Source organism: Tuber melanosporum (genome assembly GCF_000151645.1).
Source record: "Tuber melanosporum whole genome shotgun sequence assembly, scaffold_96, strain Mel28".
In the NCBI taxonomy this organism is placed as follows: Eukaryota; Fungi; Ascomycota; class Pezizomycetes; order Pezizales; family Tuberaceae; genus Tuber; species Tuber melanosporum.
The window spans coordinates 282,850-298,404 of NW_003299146.1; the positions used below are offsets into that span (position 1 = coordinate 282,850).

General features: G+C 48.4%; 2 protein-coding genes; both read left to right on the forward strand.

Moving 5' to 3' along the window:
* The first annotated feature begins 2,863 nt into the window (after positions 1–2,863).
* Positions 2,864–4,699, forward strand: GSTUM_00012128001 (uncharacterized protein). XM_002842368.2 has 2 exons: positions 2,864–4,004; positions 4,075–4,699. The coding sequence occupies exons 1-2, from the start codon at positions 3,794–3,796 to the stop codon at positions 4,272–4,274; spliced, it is 411 nt and encodes a 136-aa protein (XP_002842414.1). The 5' UTR covers positions 2,864–3,793; the 3' UTR covers positions 4,275–4,699.
* A 7,915-nt stretch (positions 4,700–12,614) lies between these two features.
* Positions 12,615–14,394, forward strand: GSTUM_00012129001 (uncharacterized protein). XM_002842369.2 has 7 exons: positions 12,615–12,751; positions 12,818–12,880; positions 12,932–13,003; positions 13,066–13,242; positions 13,322–13,817; positions 13,881–13,963; positions 14,019–14,394. Exons 1-7 carry the CDS (start codon positions 12,660–12,662, stop codon positions 14,071–14,073), a joined length of 1,038 nt encoding a protein of 345 aa, XP_002842415.1. The 5' UTR covers positions 12,615–12,659; the 3' UTR covers positions 14,074–14,394.
* Positions 14,395–15,555: the final 1,161 nt, after the last annotated feature.

Here is a 15,555-nt window from a genome sequence, read left to right on the forward strand (position 1 = left end):
GGAGGAGTGGAGTACCGTACCCGAATGAGGGCTGGTGAGGAGCAGTCGTCAAGCCGTATACAGGTCGAATGGCGCCCGGGGAAATTAATAATCGACGTGGACAGCCCTGCAGCGCCACCTCCTATGATTTGTAAAGCCTACCTTCGCTCTCTGCGCGGGTAATGCAGATGGAATGACTGTTTCACTCCGGTTGAATATCACCGAAGACATCTCGGGTCCCAATTAGTGGGGGTCTCCCTGCGCATAGCTACACCTACCGTACGGTAGTTTACCTCCGTTGACACTTTTAACATCATAGCTCCAAACGACACAACAGCAGCAAACAATACATTCGCTATATCCTTTGATGTTGGGGAAGCTGCTGGACAGGCATTCTACTTTGGACCGGTTTTGGCCTGCATACAAGGACCGGCCTGAGGGTCTACGGAAGGATTTAGCACTAGTCTTGCATGATTTCAAAGCAAAGCTCCCCGGATTTCCAGGAGGAGGTAATAGTCTTGAAAGGTTGAGCGTTGACACAAGACAGCAATAGAAGAAAAATGTCGGACCATTGATGGACAGGTCAGGAAGACATGTAGTTTGGGTTGGTGGGATCCCAAAAGAGATTTTTGGACAAGCGCTACTGTAACACCGATGGGTTTGTGCGCTCTTGGTTGACTACCGGTATGGGAATTTTTGGAGCTTTGCTGTAACTAATGATCGTAACAGCCTACCAGTAAGTTGTCTCGAGTTTCCGGGGGCGGGACATCCCTTTGATCCCTCGTTAGAGATCCCCTACGACAAGGGATGCTGGGAGCCAAGGTACTTGTACGAGTACTTTGCCAAGAAAATATCGCCCAAATTCAATCCCCAAAGAATTTTCAGCCACCAGCCCGATGAGAATACGGGTCCAGTAGGTGATAGAGTGGATGATTCTCTACTTGCCAATTCGCAAAGTGCCCGGAAGCTAACAGAGAGAATAGGAATATCTCAAGCTTTCATGGAGATATTGGGGTTTAGAAGTGGGTCAAATTTTGGGTAGGAGCAGGGGGATATCCGGGATGGGTTAGTTAGGTTCAATTCCTCGCCAAACATGGACACCCTGAGCACTTCAGCAGGGCATTCGTTAAAGGCGTAACGAAGGTTGCCTCAGCGATAGTTATTTACTATGATACTTGCGCTGACCAGCGTTCTTGGGGGTTCTATAGACTGCTTACCCGAATATCGAAATATCACGTGAGGGGGTATGCTCGACTCTCGATGGGAATTGCCGCCCGCAAGGGACCACTACCGGTATCAGAACTCCACAATTCTCCGGAGACAGCTCCAGCGACGCCGAAAATGGGCAGAAAGCCCCCCTGGACGCGAAAGAGCCACGGCCCCCAAGTATCTCGGACGTTTTGGTGAGGAGTGAAATGGCAAAGCCGACAACAATGGGAGTTGTTACCGGCAGCAGACGCCCTCCGGGTTCAAAGGGACGGAGACATTACCCATTCCAAATCCAAAGAAGGGCTTTAATCCTTGCATCGGCCGTGGTGATAGCACTGGAGCAAGAGTTTACGTGAAGGTATAGACTCGAGTATACATACAGGTATACCCCTTCATTAGGTTATAAACCTATCTGGCAGCTCGTCGCGGGCGGTTAGCTAAGCTTATGCACTTTTCCATGCGGCTGGCGAAGGTAGCGAAAGGACTTGTGCCATGGGCCCTGAGTGTCGATTTTAGCATCGCCAGGGTCAATTGCTCAATGATCAACCCTAAAGATGGGCGCGGGTTCAATTTCGTTGGAAATGTAACAGCGATTTCGTGAAAGGGGATTGATGTTGAGGTTGGTGTTGGAGGCGGGGAGGGGGGCATGTTGCAGTGGGATGTCACGGGATTGTAGATCGTTGCAGTTGGGCTCAATTGAGAGGCTCAATTGAGGAATGGATGAATACTGTACTGTACCTGTACTACCGGTAGTACAGTACTCGTACTCGAGGAGATGGGAAATTATTACAGGCAGCAAGAAGGTGTCATAGGATAGGCGGGGCAGGTAGGGCACTGCGCCATAATGCAAAACTGCTTGTAGAAGGAAGTGTCAAATTAACCAACGGGCGAATGAACGAATGAACAAACAAACAAACCAATGGATAAAAGCGGATAGTAAGAGTGTAACAGAATGGAAATAGAATCGCAGTAAATAATCTTTTAATAGGCGTAGGAGATTATAAGAGGCAGCCCCCTTAGCGGGAATCTGTAACCGGCACCAAGCGAGCCCGCCAACCTAGCCAACCCGTCTATTTCGGGAACCTGTAACATGCGTTAACCCCAGCCCTGGCACTGCAACGCTCAAGTGCAGCTGGCAAAGGATGTTGAATCCACAACACGATAATTTATGTCGCTGTAGATCTGATCCGCCTTCCCCCGAGTTATACGGGTATATATGATACCAGTACTGTACAGTGTCGTGCCCCATCGTAACTTATAGTTACAATAGTCCCCACGATAGTTATAGTATCATACCGTCTGCCGTACCGGTACGAGTACAGTACTGTACTGGTACTGTACCAGCGCTCACCCCACTCGCCCCCGAAAACAAGACAACTGCTCCCCTTGTATCCGAATGCGCGCGCTTACAGTGCTCGAGTACTCAAAGTCCCCATGATACAGTACTTGTATCATACAAATACCCTATCCAGTTCAGTAAACCATTCATTATTTCCCCTTGTGGTATTTTCAGCCTCTAGCCTAACCCCAAATAGGACAGCTGAGTCGCAGGACCCTACGTAATAAATCACTTGCCAAGACGGCGACCCACTGATCCGGGGGATTTGTCGGGCATAACGTCCTTCCGTCCGACGTTCCTTTTCTTACATACATTTTAACTTTACTCACCCTTTCACTTCCGCCTCGAGCATGGCCAGGCGGACTGAGCTGGAGACGGAGGCAGGCCCGAGTACCATTCTGTGTGCTCGTACTTGTTATAGTGAGAATCGGGCCCGTTTTACTTTTTCGCCTCTTCTCTCTCCCCTTGGGTTGGCTTGGGGGTGCGGAAGTTGATGATGATGTGATCAGTCTTTGTTTCTTGGGGGCTGGGTTAAGGGTCAGGAAGGTACTCGCACTCTGCTCGAGTACCGGTATTGTGTCGTGTTTGAACTCGAGATCGGTATACGGACACTGTATGGTAAGTGAGAAGGACCGCCCGCCGTGAACAATTTGGAGGATGGTTTACTTTACTGTGGCTGGACCCCTGTAGTACCGGTATGATACCTTATACTTCCGTCCTTGCCTTGTTCCTAGAAATGATTTGGCTCTATGGATGAGCGGGTGGGCGATGAATGATGGGGGGAGGGGGCAGGGGGTTTCTTTCTTGTCCGCTTGTGGATCCGGGTTAGTGGGTGTGTGGTAAGGGTTGAGTGGTGTAAGCCATCTATGACACTATAGAAATGGCACATTACGCCCTTATTCCCCGTGTCTACCTTTTATTTCCATGGCTCTTGTCCTTCTTGTCTCCCTTTTGTTTGCCTCTTTCTTGAAATTCAATTCTTTTCCCACTCGTTCCCTGGTCTTGACTTCTTGGGGTTCTGGGTAGTATGCAGAAGGATTGATAACCTCCTCCCCTCTCCTCTTCCCCTCCACACACACACACACAAACACTTGACAAATTCCTTCCATCCACCGAGTCTGTTCGTTTCATTTTGCAGTTAGGTCTTTGCCCACGATACGTCCACCGCACAAAGAAAGCGGCTACTACACACATTCCCTATACCATTCGCTACCAAACAATTAGAGCCAACCACCCGCCCACCCTCATAGAGAGAGAGAAAAAAAGATGTCGGACCTTTATGGAACCACCTCCAAAAAATCCCTAATTGCTGCACTCGCCATTGCGGGCGTCATTGTCTTCCTCTTTCTTGTCGGCCTGGGAGTGATGCTGTGGTGCTACTTCCGTGCGAAACCCGGCTCGCAAATTGACGCCTTATACCCGCGCGACGTGGAGTCTACCAGGACATTTATTCCTTCCTCAACCACTGCCATTGCTGGTATGTTCCCCTTATTTTATTTTTTACTGTGCATTAGTGCTTGGAGTGCTGAGGTTTAATGAATGGGTAGGTTGGAATGAGAAGGCCCCGTCGACAGCCACCGGTTCCAGCGAGGGGAGTTTGGAGGAGGGGAGTTTGGAGGGTGGGCGTGGAGGGGGGCAGAATGTGGAGGCCCCGCAGGTAGCGATGTCTAGGCATTCCAGTGCCTCGGATACGAGCCAGAATTTAAACGGGTTGAGGCCGGTCGAGCCTGCTGCGATTGTTAGGTAGTTGCAGCCGCGCTACGTATCTACGGTTGAAGGATGGATGGTCTAGATATTGCCAGCAGATAGACACTAGTTTTCTTCTCAATTTCTTTCCTTTCCTTTTCAAAAATTTCTTTTTCCCCAAAAGAGAACAGACTCTCATTTACGAAGTCATGAGGTGGGGAGGGATGGGTACTGCATAGAAAGCATACTTGCATACTGGCGTTTTTTAAGGGATTTTCCGGGTTTCATTTTTTTCATATGTCTTTGGGTGGATATATTGGGGGAAGGAGAGGGAGGAGTAAGGAGGTCTGTTGGGAGTGGTAATCGTAGTGCACACTGTACAGTACACTTCGGGGGGGGGTTTTTTTCTTTTCATTTTGTATTCATATATAGCATAAGACTTGGGAAGTGGTATATACATATATTTTCTTTCTTCCATTCATTGCATTCATTTGAGCTTTTCTTTATTTTGCTTTTCGGAATTTGTGCATTATTTTAATTGCAATAATGTTGCTATATAGTCACTCAGTCGCTTGGTTCACGTATACTTGCTCTGGGTATTTTTTCTTCTTCTTTCTTTTCCTCCCCTTAGGCCTTGGTCGATTGGGCCATCTATCTTTTAGCTACCGGTAATTCCCAATATCAATCCTATCTCTTCACCCTTATGCATTGGGCTGATCTATCACCGGAAATACAGGAGCGGGCGCGTGGAGCTCACAATAATACTTGTGCAAGTCAACACAATCACACAATCCTAACACCCTCCCAGTACAGTACAGTACAGTACACACAAACAACCTCTCCCCATGATACCAACTCGCGCCTTCCGATAGACTGACAAACCCCCACCGGAATTTAGAGTACCGCACACTACAGAGCATACAGAGAATTTCCCACGGTGCCAAGTGGGAAATCGAGTTATGGGAGATTTGGCCGGGATGATATCATACGTATTTCAGTACCGTACCGTGGAAACTCGAATACACGGAGCACGAGCTGTGTCGTCCGGAATTCCCTCCTAGGGAAAAGTGCGACTAAGTAGCTGCTTCCCTGGACGGATGTATAATTTAAATTTAAATTTAAAAATCAGACCTTACTGGGGAGAGGTGACTTTTCCATCCTCGCGTGTGTGATCCGATCGTTATGGTGTATGTGGCTGGAGTGGATTTTGTCGTTTTGTTTTGTTTGTGTGGTTGCTTCGGGGTCGTTTAGGAGCTGGCTTTGCTTGGGGGGGTTTTGTTCTCTGAGGCTGTGGTGCTGGAATATGATACAGTGTTCTATGACGGTAGTTTTTATTTAACCCACTGTATGATACGAGTACAGTACTCGTACTGGTGCTCTGGCGTGGTGGGACGATACCGGTGCCTTAGATCGCACGCACATCCTGGCTCACCCGTTTGCTTGCCCGTTGCGCTTTTATCCACGGGTATCGTAGTCAATCGGCCGACGTGCAGCGCAGATCGATCCGTGAGAATAGATTTGTGAGACATTCGGGAGTCCACCTCCCCGGAAATCTCTCCGTGGTGTGGTGTGAACACTTACTCGTATTACGAGAACTATGATACAACCCGGCGGAAGAGCAAAAGGAGGTATGGAGTTGAATTACGGAGGTGAGGAGGGGCGAGAAAGGGAAAGAAGAAAAATAAAGCCCCACGCGGGGGTCGAACCCGCAACCTTGAGATTAAGAGTCTCACGCTCTACCGATTGAGCTAGCGAGGCTTGTTTGAACAATTCTCATCTTTCGTGAGTATGTATGCACTTTACAATAGCATTGAGGAATAATCACGGAATACTGCGACTGTCAGCAGGGAATTAACCTGGAATATCCTCTCCGCCGGGTAGTGCTGTGCTAGCCCCTCCTTCTCAGGGGCAAATATTACAGTAGACCAGAAATTCTGACCGCCGGGCCCCTCGGCAGCAAGAACTAGAACGGAACCCTGAAAGTGCATCTCCGCTCACAAACCTGTACAGTACCATACATCACCATAGAGTATTGACGCTATAATAGATAACGCCCCAAAAATACCACCCACGCCAGCGAATAAACCGCACGTCCAACTGAACAAGCCAAGAAAGTACCGTTCTATCGCACTCTCACTACACCTTTCCTTCCTTCTAGCGTTTTGTCTGCATGGTCATGCCAATGTCACATTTACCGGGGTGGGCTGGCACTCAGGAATGCGGCGGCGTGCGCGGATTAAATTACTTGGTCGTGGGTGTTGTGTGTACTGGTACTTGCTTTACGGTGCTATAACTGAGGAAGTTCGTACGTACGTAGCACGGCTGGTGGGTGGGTGGGTGGTTGGGTATTGACCGTGCGGCTCGTGAATGTCTGTTTTGGAGGAGTGGACCGCTTGTGTGCTTGCTTCACTCTGGCTGTGCTAGGCCTTTATTTTTTGGTTATGATGGCTTACCTTCCATACCGCACTGTATATTCACCAAAGGGGCCTTACAAGAAAAGGTAAAGTAGGGCGGGGTAGAGTAGAGAGTAGAGGCTGGGGTGTTTTCTAAGGGGGTTTGGGAGGAGGAGGTTGTGTATTAGTATCATATTATTAAGTTAGTAGTAACTCTTAATAAACCCTTGTAGGATTCCACTATTTTCCAGAATGGTAGAAACCATTTAACAAAAGTCTTTCCGACCGCTGAAACCCTACTGCAGAAAAAAGATCCTTTCATCACTCCCTCATTCCTCCCACCTCGCCAAGCTTGGAGATCTGGAGTCTGCAGCACTCCGTCCACGGCGGTGTCTCCCCAGGCGATCTACTGGGGGAGATACGCAAGGGAGGCGATTGGATCTTTCCTTGACTGTTTCGATATGTCTTCACTACCGCAAACCGAGACATCAATATTGTCAACGTTACGCAGCATCAAAACACTGACCGAACCCCTGATTCGCTCCTGGCGGGCGGGGAAGTCCCTATGAACCAACTTCAAAAAGGGCGCAATATCTCGGTGAGTTTGGTCGAGGACGGGTGACTCGAAGGGATGAGAGTTGCAGGATATCGTAGCTGAAAACCACCCGCGAGAGAGGATCTTCGCCGCACCTCCCAGGACGACTACGGTTCAGGGAAAACCGGAGCCAAATAAACTCCTTCTTGCGAAATACGCTAGCTGGTGAGGACCACCAATGTCTACAGGGTTGGGCTTCACGAGCCGTCACTCGCAAGGCACAAAATTTAACCTGTTGAAGATATCATACGTAGACGATTGGGCACTAGAGCGCTAAAAAGTTTTTCCTTACATCTTGTTTTATTTCCTTTCCTTCTCCCTTCTGTCATAACCTTGCTTACTCAATTGAACTCTCTGCTCGCTTCGCTTCTTCCCTGTCTCTCATCTAGCTCTCATCTGGTTTGACTCTACACTTCGTGTCATAATTCTTGTGTTCGGCTACTCTCTTCTCCTTTATCCGCCTCACACCGTAAAACCGCCCTTCTCATAATTGCCATTTCACACATTTTTCAACATAACCCCCCCCCCCCCCCGATGGACCTGTGTTTTTTCAGCACCAAATTACAAATTCGAGACCCAAGGGAAGGACCGGCCACAACGGGCGTAGGGGGCATCCTGCTTGCGATGTGGTGGGTAGCGTGAGAGGTACTGGGGGGGCGGGGGGTGGGAGAGAAGAAAGGAGAGATCGCATATCGTAAAGTTGATGTAGCCTCTCGACCGAGGTTCCATGCGCACGGGCAATGGAATGGTTGGGGCTTATGGTGTCTCGGGGTTGGTGTCGAGAGAAGGAGATTAACCTGGTCTGATTTATGCATCACTATGCCGGGAAGTATCATTCGGTATACTTCAAAGGAACCACCGAGCACAGACCTTCTTAAGACTCCTCGGTTGGGGCAAGCGAGTGATCATACGTGGGCGGGTGCGGTTTAGCTATGATAGTTATCCTAACAAGCTTAGCTCGTAGTAAACTCCGGTCGCAACTGCAGTATATCTGAAGTGGAAAAAGCTCAAACCCCCCCGAGGGGAATTTATTTCATTCGCAAAGTTAATTCTACATTACCATCCCGCGCTTCGCGACTAGGTTAGCCTGGAACTAGGAAAGCAAGAACCACGAGGGACTACTCCACCTCACTGGGTTCGCAGCAGCGAGTATTGCACTATGACCCCAAAGCCACCTCCGACTACCCAACGCAAAGAGCCCTCCGGCTATTGCCCGCAAAGTCCTTCCCACCGAGCCATAGCACGGAATGACCGCAAGGTTTATCTCTACGATTCCCTGGCCGTTGGCATTGCTGACCACGTAAGCGCATGTGGGTTTATATGGAAGTGGTTCTGAAGGTAACCAAATGGCTTGTTTGCGGTCCCCCTTCGAAAGAGGGTTTTTAATCGGAGAGAAATGTTGGGGTTTCAGGTTAAGGACTTTTGCTCGTTTTGTACTGGTTAATTGTGGCTGCTTTCTAAAGTTGGGTTGGTTCGCATGACATCCTCCATGTCTACTTCCCGCCTGGTGTCCTTGGCCGTCCGGTCTTACCAGCGGCAGTTATTATATGAATGGTCTGAAGACCAACCGTATTGTGCTCCATGTTGGTCAGTTGACTATCCTTATTACTTGGAAAGATAGAATTCAGCTAGCCGGCAAGCTTCCGATGTTACTTATCGTTCTAACCAGGGGCTAACTAACACGCCTCTTACATACGCACTGTCGCCCACTTATGGTAGGAAGCCCCGATTTCCGAGCACGATCGCAGGAATGGGACTTCTGCTCGCACTATGCCGTACGAGAACATATAATACCGCTGCGCCTGATTGCGCATCCAAACCCCCACCCGAAAGGCAGCCTACCAGAGCTCGGACATGATTATACCCTCCCGAAGCCGGCCCGTTTGGTTCAAGTATCTCTCGTGAGGCACGTATACCGTACTGTACTTGATGGGCACAGGACTCGCGCGGTGACACTACATCGCCCATCGAATACAGTAGCCAACGGCAGATGAGCGCTCAACAGTCACCACCACGTACTCGAGTAGCTGCCTAATCCCCAATCCCCAATCCCAAATCTCCGGTCGGTCACATCTGCAAACCGCTGAGAGAGATGAGCCGCTGGACGCGCCCCACCCGATCTGCCGAGTACCGGTATCCTATTAGGAAGGTCGTACGGACACTTGTGCTGCGCCTTTAGGGCGCGGTGCTTCTTCTCTGTTTTCATTTTTCTTTTGCATGGTGCACTCGAGCACCGGATTTGACAGAGTGGTTTGCAGCGCCAAGTAACATCAAACTATCGGCACTTTACCAGCCGCTGCATCGCCTCCCTGGCATGAATATAAATCGATCCTTACAATTGCCTTCCTACCCCGCTTTTCGCCCTGCTAGCTAGGGGGGCGGTTGTGGGGTAAAACACCAAGCTAACTCTCACGATCCCTCCATCCAAGACCGAGCCTGAAGTTTCGTGGGCTTGCGGGAACTCATTGTGGGACCAGACAAAAGCCCATCAGCCGAATTCGGTAGCGAGTAGCGTTGGTATTACGAGTACACTGCCTCCGGCTGACGTGAAAGCTTGTCCGGCCAGTTGTGCGGGAGACCCTCTGGAGGGCAATATGCTGGGTGAGCCTCCTCTGACCTTAGTATCATACCAAAGAATTCCTGATCAACACTGGGGTTGCCCTACGGATCCCCTCACTATCCTAAGGGGATGGGATGGTGAGCGTTGGGACTGTGTCAGATTTTTTTTTGCTGGTGTCTACCCTAATGGTTGTGTGTTCCTTTTCAGGCACCGAGTTAAGTTTTGGGAGGGGATTGCGGGGTTGACTAGAAATCAGAGGGACCGGAAGGGTTGGGGCCATTGGGCATGATTGGGATGCTTTCCCTTGGTTGGTTTTTCTCATATGTCGTCTGGTAACCTAGCGGTTGTGTACGATGATTTCGCCGTGGCACATCGGGGGATTTAACGAAAAGGCAGTGTATAGTAACGCACGGAGTATCGGTACTCAACTACGGTACTCGTACAGTAGTACTTGCGGGGTTTTGGTGTCGGAGTTGGTCGGTAGGTATGACTGTGGTCGCTTATTTTGGGTCCAATGGGTGGATTGTTGGACAAGGGGTGCACAAGATCATAATATTGTGGCACTATGGTGGCAATGTTAGAAAGTTCGCCCATGAAGGAGGTGTACTAGTACCGGTCCTGTACTGTACTATCGATTATTGGTTAAGCCAGGCCAGGCAGGAAAACCAATTCGGCCGGCCCCCCCTGTATCGAAGTGCGTGGGATACCGGTACTTTGTTTGCTTATTTGTTTTTCCTGCTTGTTGGCAATAGTGTTGTGATACAAGTATTCGGAACTCCTTAAGACAGTCAGCCAATCTATCTGTAGAGTCTATATTGCTGTTTTCACCTTGGTTGTCGCAACTTTGGAAAACTGGGGACGCAGTTTTTTTTTCCGACAGATGGTGGTTTCTTCTCAAATTAATTTCCCGAGCTAGCGTTAAGGCCGTGCCCAAACAAAAAGATCTAATATTTGCTGAGGAGAGGCAAGAAGTGTCACCCTCAGTTCTCAAGGATTCCCCTCCCAGTGGCGCATTTAAAATTGCGGGAGAAAAGAATCAACAAAACGACAACGGCTGTTTTCCAAAATTGGAACAACCAAGATGAAAACAGCAATATTTGCTGAGGTTGAAGGAGAGAAAAAATAAGCAATAAATTCGCTTAGGGATATCGAGTGACCTAATGTGATTTACTAGTTTTCCTGTGGTCCTTCCTTCCTTCCTGCGCTAGCGCTGTTCTTGTCTATGCGTGGCGCTTGTGCTAAAGATGTGTGCTTCCAATGTCCGGGGAAGGGAACAAAAGTCTGGATTTGCCTGAAATTACAAGGTATTCCCGGCCCTGATCATCTTGCTTGTCTGGAAATACCCCGAGGAAATTGGTGTTTGTCGGTACGGTAGTAGGATTCTTTCCCCTGTTGATAGAGCAGTCGATGTGCATTGGGTCTGGTAGCTGTGGCTGTGTGGCCGATTGAGGCGAATCGAGGAGGCAACCTATGGGATGATACTATTGTATGCTGATAATAGGCAGCCAAGTGTAGATGTTATACTGGTTTCGTATATTTCAATCCGCTGTTGGAGAGAAACCTTTGCTCAAGGATGGGTGTAATAGTCCGTGCGGGCTTGTAAATAATACTTCAAGGATTCGGGTGTGGAAGGTCTGATTGATAACGCTGGTCGGGGGGCGATCCTCAGGGAATACTGGTACAAGAGCACAATGCGGGTATCGGTAATAGCGTTTAGAGCTTGAGCCCTGCAAACGGTGAGGTAGAGTAACGTCTAGTAGGAGTTGGATCGCCGCTCGAATCGGATTCAGAAGGATCACGAGCCGGTATTAAATGTTTGGGTAAAACGCCACCGCTGCCATTCCCGCACCCTCGCATCCCCCGTCCCCAACTCGAGTAATCACCAGGATAGATTACCGAGCAAACACTTAGCGAGAGTCCAAACCAACCGCATGATTGACTGAGCATACCGGTACAGTACTCGTACAGGTGGTTATCAAAAATTGACCTGTCGAGTCTGACTTCTCTTGGGAGGGTCTCAAAAAGGAGATCACAATTTCCACAAACACATGTAAATTGCGCCAAAATCCCTGTTCCCACTCAATCGGGTTTCGCCGCTATCGATGGTAAATCGGAACCTGCCAAAGAAGTGGGCGGATATGATGTTGTTATAAACCATACTTGTACGAGTACAGTACAGTACTGTGCTCGAGTGACCGAAATGGGAAGATTGCTTCCTCCCTCCCCGAAATACCCCCCATTTTTTCTTCTAAGTGTGGGCGTGGTGGTGGTGGGCTTGGCTTGTTTTTGGGAAAACCTCTCCCCTCATCCTCTGATCGCTGCGAGTAGCTATTGTTCCTTATGTGCCCCCGGGAATGAGGTTGGGGCGATTCGGGTCGTGGGGATGGGAGGGAACGGAATGTGGATCGATGGGATGGAATTTGGAAACTGTAGATAGTAGCGGTATGGGATGGGGCGAGCTTCCCTAGTCTGGAAACATCTAGAATTATGGGAATAGCAAAAAAGGGTAGACTTTAAGTTGATACAAGTATGTACAGGATTGGGGGATCGAGAGCTCCGTGATCTGAGGAAAGTACCGTATAGTATTGTACTGTACCAGATGAATTTCCGCCCCTGTGTGTTTCGATATTATGATAGATATGCCAGTTAGTAGACGGCCATTATTGAATGATTACTGTACGAGTACTGTACTGTAGAATTGACGCCTGCATTCCTATGCACCACATACACCCCTTACGGAAATGTTCCCTGCGAGTTGCTATCAGTAATACCATTCTACCACTTCTCACGCCATACGCATATCAGGAGGGAGGAATAACTACCACACCCTTTCCTCTCTCCATTTCTTCCTCACCACAACCACCCCAGCCCAACCACATTCACCAACCTCGAACTGAAATGGCAGAGACTCAACCTGATGCACCGCAAATCATCGAAGCTGACGATCCTGGGTCGGGCAGTGACGATGAGTCGGCTTACGGATCTGGAGTGTAAGTCCCCTTACATTTTGTGCATGTGTTTGTTTGCTTGGAGATTAACTTCGCCCGGTTTGCCAGGCCAAGCGACACCACTTCCCTTGCATCGGAGGTACGGGCATACGTATATGAGAATGGCCGCCAGTAGGCTTCTTCCTTTCACCGGACCTGACTAAAGTCTAACATATATTTCAGATACCATGCATACAGCCAAGGTCACTATTGGGCTCCCAACGACGGGAAACAAAATGAGCAATTAGATATCTTGTTTGTCAATCTTTTCCACCTTTTGGTTCCCGGAAGGCGACAGCCAAACTAACGTTCACTAGCCACCACGTTTATTCGCTCGTGCTGGACGGAAATCTCCATCTCGCTCCTATAGGAGAACATCCTCAAAAAATCCTGGATATCGGAACCGGAACTGGGATCTGGGCAATTGATATGGCAGACGCTTATCCCAGCGCTCAAATAATCGGAAATGATTTATCTCCCATTCAACCGAGCTGGTGGTTCCCCTAAATAACCTGAACTACTCCCCGTGCCTCTTTCTACGGCTTGCTAACTTTGGCTGTGTTGTTTGTAAAGGGTCCCTGCAAATTGTCAGTTCGAAGTAGACGATTTCACAAAACCCTGGACATACTCCCGCGATTCATTCGACTTTATCCACGCCCGTGGGATTTATGGCTCTGTGGGGTCATGGCCTATCCTTCTTCGCGAAGCATACTCCAGAATTAAGCCTGGTGGATGGTTCGAATCTGTGGAGACTACAGTTGGATACTATCATGACGATGGTCCCCGTGGCGAGGGACAATTAATTCCCAAAGATAACCCGGTTTACAAATGGTGCCGGCTTGGCCTTGAGGCTGCGGAGAGGATTGGGAAGCCGTTTGATGTTGCCGGGAAAGTTGATGGGTGGTTGGAGGATGTTGGCTTCATAAATGTCACGCAGAAGGAGTATAAAGTTCCTACAGGGGCTTGGCCGAGAGATGCACACATGAAGGATATCGGAAAGTACAATCTGCTGAATATGTTGGAGGCAATTGAGGGGTTTACTATTGCGCTTTTCACTCGTGTTCTTGGGGTTTGTCGCCGTCCGGATGGTTTTTGGGGGTGTTGGTTATATATCATACTGATGAGGGTTTAGTGGAGTCTGATGGAAACTCAGGTCATCCTCGCGCAGGTGAGGACTGAGCTCACCGACAAACGGAATCACTTTTACTTCAAGATGTTTGTTCCATTCGCTTTTCTTTCCTAGTGTATATTCGCTGATTTGACGGAATAGGTACGTTGCATATGGTCAAAAGCCTGAAATCACTGAGCAGGAGGAGGGGGGTTGATTTAGCGCTAGCCTTCTTTGAATGAGAAATGTTTATGACGCTCCCATTTACAAGCCCAATAGTCGGCCGCCTGGATCAATTGTGTTGTGCGTGTCCTTCTCCCGTAAAAGTTTCATTTCGTAAAAGTCAGGTTAATGCTAGTGCGGGGTTTGTCTAATCACCTCGTGGTATTTGCTTGAATTGTGGCGATTCGGGAGCCCTCTCGTTGGCCGGTTGTCCGTGGTTCCAGTACTACTTTTAGGAAAACGATACGGTAATAGAAAGGATAATTGTATGTTATGGCTTCTGTGGAGTCGCAGTCACAGGAATAAGTGGAGTTCACAGCAACCCAGCACCACTAAAATTCATTGGCATAATAATTACCCCCTTTGAGTTATCCCGTTTCAGCATACTTTGCACTTTAGGAGAGACTTAATTTATATCGGTAGAAACCTTTAAGAATGTTGAAAATCAAACCTTGAATGAGCTCAAGTATTTCATGTCTTCCGTGTTTGATTTCTCTGGGTTCCATTGCCATCAAGTAAGGTAATTATGGTATGATAACAGGAGGAAAAATTATCTTAATTGTCCATATATATGATAGGTACTTTTTTTTTTTTGGTTGGGCCTTTATTTCGTTATCTGCGCTGACAGCATACTGGTATTGGGCTACTGGAGTTGCCAAAGGGTATGGAGCCGTATCAGGGGGTGTTTGGCAAATCAACGATTGTACGATAACTTAAGGTATATAAGGTGCCAAACCGCAGTTTGTATTATAAGGTATCATAGTATTATTATGGTATGGTATGCGTTGCCAAGTACTGTACTGTGCCCCTAAAAGCGATAATAAAATTAAGTGGCATCATAGAAACAGTCCAATTATTTCTTACTGGAAACCCTACATTACTGTGTTTTCAGAACCGCAATTCATAAGGTCTGAAAGCTCTATCATATCATACCTTTCCAAAAACTCGCTGCAAAACACCCCCTGAGACGCGACCGTGTGAGTATCATAACGATCCATGGGATATGACTGGCACTGTTCGGTATGCCCTGAAAAGTTCACTTGACGGTTTGACAGACGGCCCGGTTAGGTAAGAAGTGTGTGGGGGGGTGAGTTCTCTAACTACCAGAGCGCAACTGTTTCTACAAGTAGTCTTCTATAGAGTACAGTATGTGTAATAACAATGTCACGGGAGCAGCTCCAAATCTCGCAACATAACAACGACGTGCCGAACCGCTCACCGCCAGATTCTAGTTTTGAGACTACACCTACCGGTAGCATTGTTGGCACTTGAAGTGCCTTGTGCCGTGCCAATGTGCCCGGCACGGCACAAAGTAATACCAGAGGATGGTGAAATCAACCATTTGGCACAATTCAATTGTCAAGAATGGATTCACAACTTTTGCTCACTTCAACACTTTCTAATATTAAAATCCATCTTGCGGATAGGTGCTCCTTTCACCTATTACTTTTTCTCTTCTTGTTGAAGAACCGGTTTA